Below are 15,318 nucleotides of genomic sequence, written 5' to 3'. Positions count from 1 at the left end.
TTTTTCAGCTATGTATTTTTTTTTCAGCTATATAATTTGCTTCAATTTCTCTCGACAGTATGTCAAAAGATATTTTATTCCATATATATATATATATATATATATATATATATATATACATATATCTTCATAGATAGATAGATAGATAGATAAAACATAATATAAACAAAAAAAAGCACAACAAATCTGTGCATTTCATCTTCAGTTTCTGAGATGATCAAAAGAAATGCTCCCTGAATAAGCAACAGTTTCTCTCTGCTCTCTCTCGTGTCGGGAATTACTTACTTAATTTAGGCGATATCTATCGTATAAGTTTTTGTTTTCGCTGCCAACTTCAATCCACTGTGGTCCTTTTCACAGCCAGATCTTTTTGTCACATCGCTGATACAGACCTGACGAGTCAATTGGACTATTTATAGTTTATACGGAAGCCAAATGGAATTAAGATCATCTGAGTGTGTGAGGACAGACCACCGAGCAGCAAGCCACAGCCTTTAAAATGAAATGAACCAGCCGTCAATCTAAATGGAAGTCGGAACCATCACTGCTGCGACTGAATTGATCATTTGTTGTGTTGCACACAATCCAATAATGAATAGTTTGTATCGTCAAATGAGAAATGCAGTCGAGAATTAGGCGTTCAATCTTGACAAATGTTCACATGCTGTAAAGGTCACTATGCAGCAGAATCCTATTAAAGCTGCGGGCATGTGTCACTCATTTTCGTGGACCCACGAGCGCTCACTGATACACCAATGGCTGTGCCTTTTCTTGTGCTCCTGTCAGATCGATACGGTACCTGTAGGGGATCCAGTCGGAAGAATGCTTGGAGCTCATTGTGAATCAGTCCCTGTGGCTGCCGAACTGCAAGGCTGCCGGCCTGCGACAGCACCGGTGCGAGTCTACGAGGAGGCGGATCACAGCCAGAGAGTCCACATCTCTAGCTCAGCACGCAGCACTACATCCACAGCATCCTTTCTTTTGCCAAACGTCCTTTTGCTTCAGGGCAGCCGAAGACGACAAACAATCCAGCTGCAGTCCGTCCTCGTGAACAGCGAGCTCATAAAAACAGCCGCTCTCCTCCTTTCAGTGTGAACCAGTCAATGCCTCGTCTCTCCTCTGCTAACATCCACCGCCTCTGCTCCTGCTCTGCGCTGGTTTCCCTTTCCCTCCCTCTTCTATCTAAATCTCCCTCCGTTTCTTGCGTGTTAAATCCCACCTCCTCTCTCCATTTCTACCTCACTTCTCCTTAATCTGACTCTCATTATCTCTTGCGCACCATTACTTCCAGGGCAGCATCAGGTAGAGACTCTTAGATAATAAGGTAATGGTGGATCCCCTTTGTCTTTTTCATCTTCCTTCTATGTCTATTTTTGTACCAAATCCACCCCCCCTCGCTCCGATGCGAGAGCACAGTCTCTGTCTTTTTCTCACACCGTCTGCACTGCATGAGGAATGCAAAGCAGGGACTCAGATGTGTTTTCTGCGCCATAATTTATTTATTCCCTGGGAGTGAGGGGCATTAGCATACGAGTGAGCGGACTAGTGTTAATAGCCTTTAATTCAAGACTCTGCAGGGAGACAAGGGCGCCCTGTGATGGAGCCACGGCTCGGGAGCGCTCTCGCACACATCTGCTTCCGCCGTCCTTCTGCAGCCTCACACTGTCACAGCACAAACACACATCACTCACTGTGTTCCCAGGGTGACTGGAGAGTCCATCTATAGACAGTTAATGCGAACCACTTCCTTGTGAAGAAAAGCCTCCACAAGGAGCCGATTCAACTCATCAAGCGGCAAATCTCGAGCCCAAAATGGGCCAATTTATGTTTCCTCCAAGTGGCTGCGCAATTTATGCCCTGCGAAACAAAGATACACACACCGACATATGGCTAGATTAACTGCATGACTAAGTGGGATTAAGTGGGGAACTGAGAAACAGAATCAATAAGATGGCATAAAGTTCACGCGTCGTGTCGGGCGAGGCTTTAAAACATCACCCAGCGGCCATAATGCTGACTCTGGATACAGTTGACAGGTGGTCTGCGGTGCCTCCACATTCATTTCATTCATAATTCAGGGATACATTGCAAACACACTTGCAATTTAACATTATCAAATACATTTTATTCTATCTTCATGTAATCATTTTCCATCTAATTTTAGGGTCTAACAAGCTTTTGATAAATATGTCAGTATGTACGTGTTTCGTTGACGATGAGCAGAAAAATGTTGCTTTTCTTGCTCAGCTGAATTTGATCACATTGATCAAACTGTAATTGTTATTTGCCTACAATTCCATCTTCAGGAGAGACGCCATATCACATATATATAAACCCCACATTCAACGAAAAGTCAGTGTATCAACAAAGCAATGAAAAATGATTTGGGTCAAGATTGTAGCTATGATGCTGAAGCAGGTTTTCTCGGTTTATCTTCCAAATCAGTCGGGCAACGCTAAGCTGGTTCATGCATTAATCCGGAGTGGTCCCGTCAGGTTTCAGAGTTTCTAGAACGAGTGCCTTGGTTGCCTCAGGAACACATCAGTAACACCCCAGCAGTATTGGTGAAGGTCTCGGGGTAGACGGTGTAACCCACAGTGGATGAATGGCCAGACCAGACCACCATTCTTCAGGAGTTCAACACAGATATTAGCGGCAAAACACCTCCACTGGAGGCTTCACATCAACTGAACATGGATCAATAGTTAGGTATTTTCTTAATGTCAGGACGTGACACTGCTCACGGCATGGCCAAACACAGGGGGAGAATTAACATGACCTGGAAGTTAAATAAAAAAGAGCTGATTGAAAATTTGCATCGTTTTGTATTCTTTAAAATATTGTATTCTTCTTGCAATTCGTGCAAAGTAATTTATATTAGATAACAACACACTTGTGAAAATGTTTCTTGTGGGCAGAAAAAGAATGATACTCCTCCGCAGTGCCAAATCTGTTCCTTGGAATATTTAAAGAATAAGTCACGATCTGTGTTTGTATTGTGTTTGAAGGAATAATGGAGTGAAGTGTCTCATCACAAGGTAAAGTGTGCATCAAAACACTTGCAGCCTGATGTTTGCGCGCATCATTGGGTGGAGAGTGGTCATTTCTGGGAAAAAGATGAAACCAATGCCGAGGGTGGTAAACAAAAGAAGAGCCTTCTTGGGTAACAGCGAGAGAATATCAGCCAGAGTGATGAAAGAGAAGTTAAATGGAACACGCTCCTCCGCTGAGGGAAGGGTGTAAGCACAGCACACTGCTTAATATTTGATGCTGGAGGGCGAACTTTGAAGTCTGGAAGCTTTGGTCTTCAGAGAGTAGGTAAGAGGGAGAGATGTGTCTTAAAAGAGTTTGAGGAAGACAAAAAGTGCAGAGCGGATTCCTCCAACAATGGGCTTTCCTCCTGTGTTGGCTCTGCGGAGTGCTAAATATGAAATGATTAGATCTTTAGAGAAATTACATTTTCCTTCCCATTAGAAAAATGTAATTTCGCTCACGTTGCAGTCTGAGTAATCAGTGAAATGGTTCATGAACAGAAGGAAAATGGATCTCTAGTTGCTATCTGTCGTGTTCAGATCAGACTTGCGGGAGCGCAGCTGCAGCACTCACATCCGTAATAGCAGAGCAGCTCTGGTCGAACGTGCAGGACATGTGCCGTCTGACAAGCCAAATACACGCGCTATAGCAGCTACAGTGTGTGTTGTCATTGCCAGCAACAGAGACCTCTCAATATATTCCAGCCAAAATTATCACGTTAAAAACTACCACAAATACGTCATGACACTTCATACATCCTGCAGAAGACCACGGAGCAAAGCCGTAGTGACAGCTGCTCTGCTTCAGGAGCTTGGGTTTAAGAGGTAGTGCGACAGCTCCCGTATGTCTGGAACGTTTGGAACGTCACACTGGAGGAGAAAAATTGGACTGCATTGAAACGGTATGATATGGACAAAAAAGTGATCACGATAAGTGTTGTTATTTCAGCTATAACAGTAAGTATCACGATAAATACATTTTCATTCTATTCCATTTGTTGGACAATCATATCATATCAATCATATCAATCACAACTGTTTTATGATGAAACTTAATAGTGGAGTTTGTCTGCAACATCATCATTTGTTTATGTTTAAATAGTTAACTCAGTGTAGAGGTGAGAAATTCAATGTTTCACATCTCTGGTAGAAGCCGCAGGTGTCTGACAGACTGCTCTGCCAGTTTCATTTAGGGGTTAAATTGAGCCGTCTGTTTGCTGTATCTCATGTCTCATAACAGTTAACTTTAACTATGGACCAGTCTGGACACATTTCCTAGATGCTATTGAAGAAATATTAGAAACACTGTGAATAAATGATCATTTAGTCATATTCTATTCTCCAAATCATTATACAAACTGTCAGTCCTTTGTCTTTTGTGATGAAAGACATTTTCACAATTCTCTCTCCTAAACGGTTTTATTGCCTTATTGAAGACGTCACTAATACTTGTGAGAACTTTAGAATTTGTTGATGGTCCCTAACTGATGCCGGGTCGTAGCATTAGCACTGCCTGTGAGAGTGTGTCCGCGATCAGTGAACACTAATCTGGGACACAGAAGAGGACGCTGCTGCCAATACTGGAGCAGAGGTCCGTCCAATATCCAACTCTTTTCACCACAGTATATATATGTTGATGGGAACCAAGGCAGAGAACCTATGAGGACCACTCCATCGAATAAAACAAAGACGGATCCAGACACTCAGAGTCGACCAGTGTCAGTATCAAAGGCTCCCTGTATTAAAAAACTACAATCGTGAGCCAAGTCCACCACACTCTCTACAACTGTTACACGCCGGTGTCGGCTGTCAAACGCGGCGTGCCGTCGCGGTTTCATCATGTTCACGTGTGCAGGTCCATTGCCGTGTGTTTATCGCATTTATCGTGAGCTGCAGACTTGTCATCGTGGAGATTGTGTTTGGCGACATAGCGTGTACGATAAGTTATCGCCCATCCCTACTTGAAAGTAGTCATGGTTTGATACTTGGGAGTGTGAAATGCATTGTTTATGTCATTGCCCCGAAAGATAACAGCTGGACCAAGGCAATGGTTTGGGTCAGAGAAAGTCACTGGCGTAACAGAACCAGTCGGTGGTGTGACTACTCCATCAAGAAAAGCCTGTGGTAAGAAAACACCAGTTGGAGGTATCCACCTGACACACACAATAAATATTTTCTTACAAATCTCTGCGTGACGTTTGGGATAAATTAACCGCTTCTTGCCTTGGTGATGAAACAATCTGATCGACCATGAAACAATACCACAGGGTTCTAGTGGTGGGTGGCTGTCATTTCATTGGTCACGAAACAGACATGCACGACAGAAGATTGAATTTTAAGCATTAAAGGATCCGCTTTTATTTCAAGCCAATGTGTGTTTCAAGCATAAAAACAACCAGATTTTCCCCCCGGGTCTTGAGTTTGACGCACTTTAAGAAAACAGGCAGCAATGGCAAATATCACAAAACATCTGTGAAAATCCATATGACGCCAGAGCAAGTAAAAAAAAAAACAAATCTTCAGGCACAATATATAGAATTTCTGGTTGCATCAATTTGAATTAAACACTGGGAAAATTATTATTAAAAATGTAATGTTTTAAAGACCCCAATGAAAAAAACACCACAGACTGAGTCATTGAGTGGAACAACATCATAGAACACCTCATATGACATTGATAAGCATATCCGAGGAAATACTCGCCTTGAAGTCAAATGAAATAATTCATCTTAATTCATAAAAAGACATGAAGTATATGGCCACAAAAGAGCTTATAAGACACCGAAAAGGTCAGAGACAGACACCCGGGGCAGAATATTAAGTGCAAACATAAATCCATGTATCTCTGCTCTCTGTGTCCAACAGGCTCCCTGCATAAAACATGATTTGGATTAGGAAATGTCAGGCTGGATAAAATATTGCTCCCAATTCCCAGTTAGTGAAGGAGCTTGACTGCACCAATAAACCGAAGTGCTCGCCGTGCAGTGTAAATTAAAGATTGAATGAGATGGTGACGATTCTCCTTCTGATGAGCCGCTTCAGATATTCACAATACTCTAGCTTTTCATCACCATCACGCCGTGTTCTAAAATCTTCTGGACATAAGATTCTCATTGTTGAGAATGTATTTTCATCAAGCCCAGCTTTTCACTAAAATTCAGAGGGGATAACTGACTCAACATTGAGCCGGTTCCAAAGCTTAGTAGCAGAGCATACGCACTACACACACACACTGTTTGTGTGATTTCAATATTATTGACAGATTTCATTACTTATTTTAACTTCTGACTGTGCTGTACTGGAGGTCGAGTAGAACCTCGGCTGCTTTTGATCCCTTTTTGACTAACCGGTCCACATCGCTATCGGCCTCCATCATATCGGTCGATATGACATTGATACTTGTCCAATGACACCCTCTTGTGTTCAGAATGTAGCCTGCCACTCATTCGTGCCTTTGGCAAAGTGCAAGTGAAATCTAGTACCTTTTCAGAACTTCCGGTTCCTATCATCGTAGAGGAAGAGCGATCAAAGCGTACAGGTAGCAAGGAGCCGTTCCAGACTGTTATATTCAACTCTGTAGACACCAATCGTGCTGAAGTAGTTGTGTGTGTGCGTGTCGGAGCGATGGTTCAATGGCGTCACCGTCATGGTGCCATCATCATAGACTTCCTTCCGCAGGTTTTGTGATTAAACATGGAAGTTTCTGAATAAATTGTGTTGTCTATGAACTAGAACCAATGATCAAAACAACCTGAGTGCTAGCTACATGCTCGCTTAGTCGCGCTATGAACCGCATTATCCAAGTTGTGTCATCCGACTAAGAGAAATTCGGCTTTCTCTTCAGTAGTCAGACTACGCTGTCTGCATTTTACTATGCATTGTAAAAGTCCGAACCGAGTCGGACTAACTCAATAATTCGGTTTTCTGGGCCGTCATGTAACTGCAGTCAATGTGATTTTCGTAACATCAAAACAAAATCTAATGCCCTGCCAGAATATCAGCTTAATACCGGTTGTCAGCTTTCCTAAGCCACCAGATATCGATTTCGGTATCAGCCCTATAAAAGAGCATATTGATCGACCCTTGCACTGTACACATGTGGAGAGATTGTTTGTCCCTGTATTATACATCTATATGTATTGTATATATTTATCGTGCGGTTCCAACTGACTTGCAACTAGAGGTGTCTAAAAAAAGTTTATTACGGCAAATGCACTGAAATTTTGCCTTCCCCAATTAAGTGTCAATTCAGCAAATTCTCTGCATCAATTCACCACCTGTCCAGTAGGGGCGCTGTGAGTGTGAGGCAGTACATAACCAAAACCAAACCAAGTTGGAGGTAGAATTGTAATGCATTGCGGATTGTTTTTTCTTTACCCAGCCCTACTATGATCTTGGCTTTTGTCATCTGCAATCTCCAGCAGAGAATTCAGGCAGAACATACTGTATATGCATTCGACATTCGACTTTGGAGTACGCACATGTAAAGGCAATTCAAATTTCACTTAAAAAAAAAAAAAAAATCCAGTCGTGCTCTCGGAAATGTCCATTGATGGAGTGATTGACACTTCATGGTTCATTGACTGAAAGAAATAAGAGGATGAGCTGACTCATGATTCCGCATCATGCAGTATGAATCCTGTACGCAAGGGCAAGTCCTGATCAGAAAATCCATCATCAGACATCATAAACTTCATGTGTCATACTGCGGACTGGTGATCTTTATGGAAAGGGGGAAATAGTCTCTAGACAGGGGCCCACATCTTGAGCTTTGAAACAAAATAAAAAATATATAAAAATAATATTATTACTGTCAGTTCGTTGCATTCAGTTGACAACAAAAAATTGGGCTTATTTTCCAAGCCATTTAAAGAAAAGATTTATTATTGATGGAGTGGAAAATGACCCCAAGTAAGATACAATATGCTAAATGATGACAGGACTTGACCTAAATGACTCGTGATGAAGGGCTTTTTTGTTCGGATGGCACCTGTAACCAGGGGCAACCGAGGCCCAAACACACTCCATGTTGACAGGAGAGCCATTTGCAACACCTCCCTCCTTCAGCGTTCACTGTTTATGTTTTGTGTCAGACACAAACTGTGTTGTTCATTCTTTGCATTTGAAATGAGGATCTTCCTCTTCTTATCAATGTTAAAATAGAATAGAATTTATTGTTGCGTTATTTCAAAACTGAGTTGAGGATCATCTTAGGCAGAAGTTAAACAATTACTACCTTTCAATGAAGACAGATTTTTATCATGAATTCAGATATATATTTTTTTCCTGACATCATGCACCTCACTCACTTTACACATATTACCATGTAAGAAAGTACTTTCCAAACGACGACGTCTACTTTTACCACCTATATTACTCATGGAGGCGGCATCCCACACAGACTGACGCACACACAAACTTCACACCCAGATGACAAGAGGAGCAGCGAGGCAGCAATGTTACATCAGCGTCATCTTGTCAGGTGTTGTAGACTTGAAGATTTGCATCTCTCTGGGGATGATTTCAAAACGCCAGCCTCTCTCTGCACACTGTATCAGTGCATTTTCTATTTGGATCTTTTCGGTGTTCCTTCCCTTTCTCCCATCACCTCCCTCACCCGCAATTTAGTCTCACGACAGAGTGGGCAGTGTGAGAAATGGAACACTGAGGTCTCATTGTATTAGTTCACCGTCGGCAGTTAAAGGCTCATCTCATTGCCTGTTCCTTAAGAACACTGAGCCACTGAGAGACACTTGCGGCCTAATCCGCACCTTTAGCAGAAGGTGATGGCCGATGTCTCTGTGAGTCATGCAGCCTTGTCACGTACTTGCTCTGGTGACCATGGCAACTGTGCAGTCTGATTATCATTTAAAAGCTCAGCGTACTCCACGTCGCCACACTGGCGGCCCATTCACAGAAATCTCACACAGAACCACCCTCACATTCCAGTTTCTAACCCTGTTTTATGTCATTTGTCTTTGCCAGCAGTACAGCCGCACTGCTGGGTTTAGTCATTGTCTATTTCCAGCAGGGGGACTCAACCTCTGAAAACCAACATGTGTAGTGATGACTCATGGACACATGGAGGTGCTGTACAATAGCTCAAGTGTTTCATCTCAAGACCCAAATTGATGCCAGTGTTTGATCCATTTTTACTCAACACCCACATTGCTCTTCATGCTCTTTCCGCCTTATCAAAGCCGATTGATTTTTGAAGTCTGTTTATGTGATGCAGTTACTTGAGGGATTTGAATAGATCAGAACATGAAACACATCATATGTCACCCAGCTACATGTTACTAGTACAGTTACACAGGTACCAAATTTTGATTTAAATTGAAGACCATTTGCCCTTTAACACTAGTGACTGGATTGAAATCTGGTTTTGTACCAAAATGTGTCACTCAATTGTCATTAATAAAAATAATATTAATATTAATATTTATATTGACTGACTGATTGGCTTTATTGATCCCACAATGGGAAATTTTTGCTTGTCAGCACCATTGTAACATTAAAGACAAACATTTAAGACTTACACAAAGCAACAATGTAGCACAGACCATAAAGTATCATTCTTATTAATAATAGTAATAGTAATAATTCTAATACCCAAAAATACAACAGTAATGTGCAGAAAAGACCAAAACGTCCAACAATGACTGAGTTCGGTCCAAGTCCACCACTGCGTCACCTGAGTAGTGGGCAGGACAGTCCATCGCCAAAGGTTCTTCCCTCATGCCACCTGTCTGCTTCACATCTAGTTTGCTCTACTCGAGTTTAAACATCTCAAGACAAAGTATATCAGGAGAGTATAGGGATGGTTTGAATACTTGGGGGTTTAGTCACACGTGCGTTTCTCAGCACAACAGAACAGGAACAACAGAAACATAATGATTTATGCAACAGTATTAAATCTGCTTCTTGTTTTTCTGTCAAAAAGGTCCTTACAGCAATATAGTATAATATTGTCTAATATAATACGATAGAATATTATACTGATGAATACAGTCTATCCTGACAAAGACATCTTTTGTTTGTGTGAATGGCCACACTCAAGGTTGCAGGTCTTCGCATTCTTCGCACACGCCACTGTTCACTCTTATAGCTAAAACATAACACTAGTGTTCTGCCATGAGGCTTCACCATAGCAACCATTTGCAGAGTTGCTTCTCACACATATCCAGCTGCAGTTATGAGCTGATGGACCAAAGCAAGCATGAAGCCGAACAGCTGCATTCTGAATATAATCAACGTAATTCTCTGGAAATATGTGTGGTGGGGGACAGTATCCCATAATAACTATCTGCATTGTTTGATCAGAATCAGTAGAGATAACAGCTTGTCAGGTGCCATGCTGATAAGCAAAACAATCTCCAGGACATTTTCATCTTCAGTATTTTTATAGTGACCAGCAAGCACACATGCAGGCGAGAGCAGTTAGATACACCCACGCACACGTGCATGTTTGTTTCACTATTTTTGTAAGGACATTGCATTGTCATAATGCTTTCCCCAGCCTCTCACTGTTAACCTAACCATCCAAGACAAATGGCTGAACTTAACCAGGACCTAAACCAAACTGGAATTCAATTAGGATGACCCAGTTATTTATTTATTTTAAGTTCTAATCCTTAAATATGAGGCTTAACTTTGGGGGGGACTGCAAAAGGTTCCCACAAATGACTAAAGTAGGTGTGTTTCCAAGAATTGGTCCCCACAGGTATAGTTACCCAAACACACACACACACTATAATAGTAATAAAATAAATAAATAATAGTAGTAATGAATTACACACATACATGAAAGTGAAAGTAAAACACAATGAAACAAGAGACATAATAACAGAAAATAATACACACTGACACAGTAACACACATTCAGAATAAAGCTAGACAGACACATTTAGACACAAACAATGACCTAAAAAACAAGAAAGGAGGGATTAAGGGGCAGAAGTTCTTCATTCTCTGTATCATTAAAGGAGACATATTGACTGAGTTGTATGCAGTGTAACAGCGAAGAAGCCATGATACATAATGGTTACACAAATGTTGTATAACAATGTATCAGAGGACTGAAAGAAACATTCATTCAGAGGTCATTAAACGTCTCAGCGAAAACAGGAATATAAAGCATGATTTGATGATATAAAGTCAGTGGTTTTCAAGATGAAAACAACATCAGCAAGTTCTGAGTGGTATCGGTTCATGTCCGGGGAACATACATGAAAAAGATGGAGGATGACTGGACTGTGGCCAAAGTTGTGGGTCGAGGTAAAGGTAGGCCATGTGGAGCGTGAGTCACGTTGAGGAACACTGTAGTAATGATGAAGTGCTTTGAAGGCCAGACGTTTCAAAGGGCTGTTTTTCATTTCTAATGTAACCTGGAAAGTAATTTGGCATCTAAACAATGTGCAATGCACTCAGCTAGAGTTTAGATATTATGGTCAGCACTTGGAGCACACAGTGGCGGCTGCAGGATGGAAGACTGAGTGGGGTTGGAGACAAGCAACTGGAGGTTTGGAGAGGTCATTTGCCCACCTCACAACCCCCTCCAAAAAAGAGTACTGGTCTCATTAAAGCCTGTCACTCCATCTTCTCCCTGTACACTTTCTTCCCCTCACGAATCTTCCTCCTCTGCGCCTCTTTCAGCTCCTCTTGTACTCTGAACTCTTTTTCTCATTCAGGAGAGCATTGATAATGCAGGGTTTGTTGTTAGGCAAAAACAACGCACAGTCCTGGTGGGTACAGTGTTCTCCACACAGAAGTTGATATAATCTGTGACTGTGTCAGTGAGACTGTCAATATTCTCTCTATGGGCATCACTGAGGACTTCCCATACAGTAGAGTCAAAACAGTCCTGAAGAGCTTCTTCAGCCTCTGCAGACCAGACCATCTCTTCACAGCTGGCTGCCTCTTTGCCAATGGTTTATACACTGGCTTAAGAAGGACCAAGCTGTGGTCAGACTTCACCATGGGCGGGAGAGGAGATGATATACAGCATATGCCTCCTTGATGCCATACAGCAGGTCCAGGGTTTATTGCCTCTGGTTTTGCAGGTTACGTACTGGGTGAATGATGGAGGGCAGCAGAACCTCATGATATTATTATAATAGTCTATATTTCATCTATATAAGTCGTACATGAGTATCAGTCGCCAGAGCTGTGAAATGGTGTTAATTTCCGAGGATTACCACAAACACCGGAGACAGTCGGGAAATCCCAATAGAACCATCATAACACCTGATGTTTATTGCTTGCGGAACTCAACGGGCCAAATTTAGTCAACAAAAATGTGACTGACAAAAATGATATGAATGTGGATGACTAAATGTGAGTAAGACTAAGAATTAACTGTGGCACAAGACTGAGACAAAATTGAAAAATGGGCGACAAAATTAACCTGACCAGGAAAACACGTTACCCTTCTGATCCTCTCAATTCTCTACATTGTTTCTCAGTTGCCATGAAGCTACATAAATGCCATGCACATCTCATTTTAGTCCTGTCAGACCTACACAGGCTTACAACCTCAGCATTTTATATACATTGAGAAATGTTACAGCTGGTCTCACACTCCTACACAATGGAAATGAAGATGAAGAGGATGGCATCATGACTTCTATGTTAGTCAGTTGGGTTACGCAGGTACAAAGCAATTTAGTCAGGAGTCAATTCAGAAGCATCGTTTTTCTTCAGGAAACTGCCCCTGCAGCTTAAAAGAACAAATTCTGCGTCAATAAATCAATGTGCGTTTTCAAAAAGAACCCGGAACCATCCTCCATTATTAAATATTTGGCCTATTATTCGCATTACAGTGGGAGGACGCTTTTGTTTGTCCTTCCGAGCTCCCTGTCTTATAACAACACAAAGGTAAATCAATCCGGAACCAGTGAGACCAGCAGTGCTCAATACGCGCTGGTGTTAGTGTGAGGAGGCAGTTGCTTATTGTAGTGTATCAGGTCAACAGTATTGAACTGCTGTAATATAATGTGAACAAAGATGTTAAATAGCTAGAAACATCATTCCGACATGAATGACTCACCATGAATTAAATGAAATGTGAATTTCAATGTATTTTTTATATTATGAGGCCAGTGTGAAGAGAGTGGTGGGGAAAAAAACTGTACTTTTTTTTAGGACTGCAGCAGATATGACACATTATTGGCTCATAAAATACTTTTAATGTAATGGAGAATGATCCTTTATGTGCTGCTGATATCAGAGCAGATTTATTGCTTTGTCTAACAAGAACCAAGCCAGAAGAAAAGATGAGCCAAGTGCTCGAATCACCTTCAGCTACTCTGATCAGAGAGAGGTGGAAATCACTGCAGCAAAAAACTTTGTGACCTTAGACTTATACAGACAAAGGCATACATTCACTCTCAGCCAAACCCTTGGAATAAGAGCTCATTCACACTTCATTGCACCTGTGTCTTTCACTATTAACAATAGGAAATAAAGAGCTCACTTGGAGTGATTGTTTTTGAATTCTTGATCAATGGCAGAGGTTCTAAACTTAACCACCTTATATATAAACATCACCTGAAGCTGAAGTTCCTCTGCTCCAGCATTTTTTGTTCTAAATGTTTGCATGTTTGACTGTGTTTTTTTTTTTTTTTGCTTCATTCCACGCAAGTTCTTAAGTCATTCATTGACAAGTGTGTTGGGAGGGGAATGGGCTGGGGGCGCAGTTATGGGCAGGGGGTGGGTCTTTGGACGCTCTGTTTCAAAATCCCAGCTATAAGCCTGTTTACAACAGCATCAAGCATGGAAATCTGCTCATAGTTAATGGCATTAATGGCTTCAACTGACTGTATGCGTAACTCACTTGAAGAGCTTTACAGAGTGTTTTGCATATTACACCAGCAGCTTCTTCACTCGTACTATATTCTGGCCTCTGCTTTAAATGTTAACTCCATTGAAACCCTATGACAGAGAGACAGTTGACCATCAACTGAAGCTGTGTGTTAGCTCCAGCCGGCAGTGACCACTCCCTCACAAGGACAAAAAAACAGGACAAAGTGCTTTTATCCTCTCAATGTCATCTTCAAGGTGTCAGCAGCACTATCAGTCTGACAGCTTTAACTCCGGAGACGGTTGCTCCTGCACACTGGTATTGTTTCGCTGTCCTCCACTGACAGATTGTCTGTGGAAAACTCCCACTGAGTATCACCAAGAAACTTTTTTCACTTCATCACCACAATTTTCACCAGGTGAAACAATTCACGTTGACAACACGTTCGCTTCAGTTAAAGTCAAGACTTATGCTTGGGTGTCCAGGACACCTCAGCAAGGCTTGTTTGGACTCACACACACAGAATCAGGCTGGTACAGGTGTGATAACTTACTGCCCATCAAAAGTAGCTCCCAGTACACTCTTCATATACATCAAAGTATCTACAACAGCATCAGAACTGATAACTTACTGCTTCCAAAATTTACCATGATGAACGTCATTTTGGAAAAAGTCTTTTTCGTCTGCTCGGACCATGTATTCTGGTAGGCAATGCGCATGCCCTTTCAAGATGGGGTAAAGCGGGTTTGGTGATGTGACTCCACCCGACCAGTCAGAGTAAGACAGGAACATTCAAGATAGTAACACCGCTCGTGTATACCACAAATTCATACAAGGACTTACACTGGGAGAATCCCCAGGGGAGAACCCTGTTCAGTTCTTCCGTACATACAAGTTTGGGCTGAACAATATAATTTTATCGTACCTGGTTGGTTTCAACACCTTGGTTGCAGACTTTACCAGATGGTTACTTTGCGTTTCTACAGTAAAGATCTCCCTCTCGTGATTTGTGTTGTCCAGCTTGTTTGGATAACTTTCGGATTCTTGCATGCGTGTCATTTCTGCGACTTCTTAGTTGATTTCCTCGTTTTGTTTCTTTCTTTTGTAACTCACCTTTGTTTTCTCTTGGTAGCTTTCTTCCTCGTGTGTGTGTGTTATTCCACCACTGAGCACTTTTCGTTATTTGGGCCTGTGAGTTTTTGTTTATCCCGTTATGACGGCTTGAGTTTTGATTCACCTGTTTTCGGTTTAAGGTTTTTCCCCCGCTCCGTGTGTTGTCTTCTCTGCTCCGCGTTTTGGTGTCGACTCCCTTGTTTCTTCGTTCCTGTTCGTGTTTGGCTTTTGTGTATTTGTATTTATCTCCTGACACCTGTACACCAGCAAGGATTCTAGCATTAGGGTCTGTTCCCCTGGGCCACCATGACACCGGCACACCATAGCAAGACGTGAAATTTTCGCTCAGCCGTACCGAAAGACATGTAGGAG

At 41.9% G+C, this 15,318-nt stretch overlaps 1 protein-coding gene across 10 annotated transcripts in view; it reads right to left on the bottom strand.

The window, feature by feature from the left end:
• Positions 1–15,318, bottom strand: part of tub (TUB bipartite transcription factor) — a 41,344-nt gene that overhangs the window by 22,609 nt on the left and 3,417 nt on the right. Inside the window, exon 1 of one of the 10 annotated variants that reach the window (XM_053865293.1) lies at positions 800–1,403. The exons of 8 other annotated variants lie outside the window; for them this stretch is intronic. In XM_053865293.1, the coding sequence (XP_053721268.1) occupies positions 800–837 (38 nt within the window). In that variant the 5' untranslated portion in view covers positions 838–1,403. Of the gene's footprint in view, positions 1–799; positions 1,404–15,318 lie in introns of those variants that run through there. One more of the 10 variants, XM_053865296.1, reaches the window with a different exon arrangement.

Source organism: Synchiropus splendidus, chromosome 5, assembly GCF_027744825.2.
Source record: "Synchiropus splendidus isolate RoL2022-P1 chromosome 5, RoL_Sspl_1.0, whole genome shotgun sequence".
Classification (NCBI taxonomy): domain Eukaryota; kingdom Metazoa; phylum Chordata; class Actinopteri; order Syngnathiformes; family Callionymidae; genus Synchiropus; species Synchiropus splendidus.
Note: the sequence above shows the minus strand (reverse complement) of the source record. Positions and strands in the feature narration are given on the sequence as shown.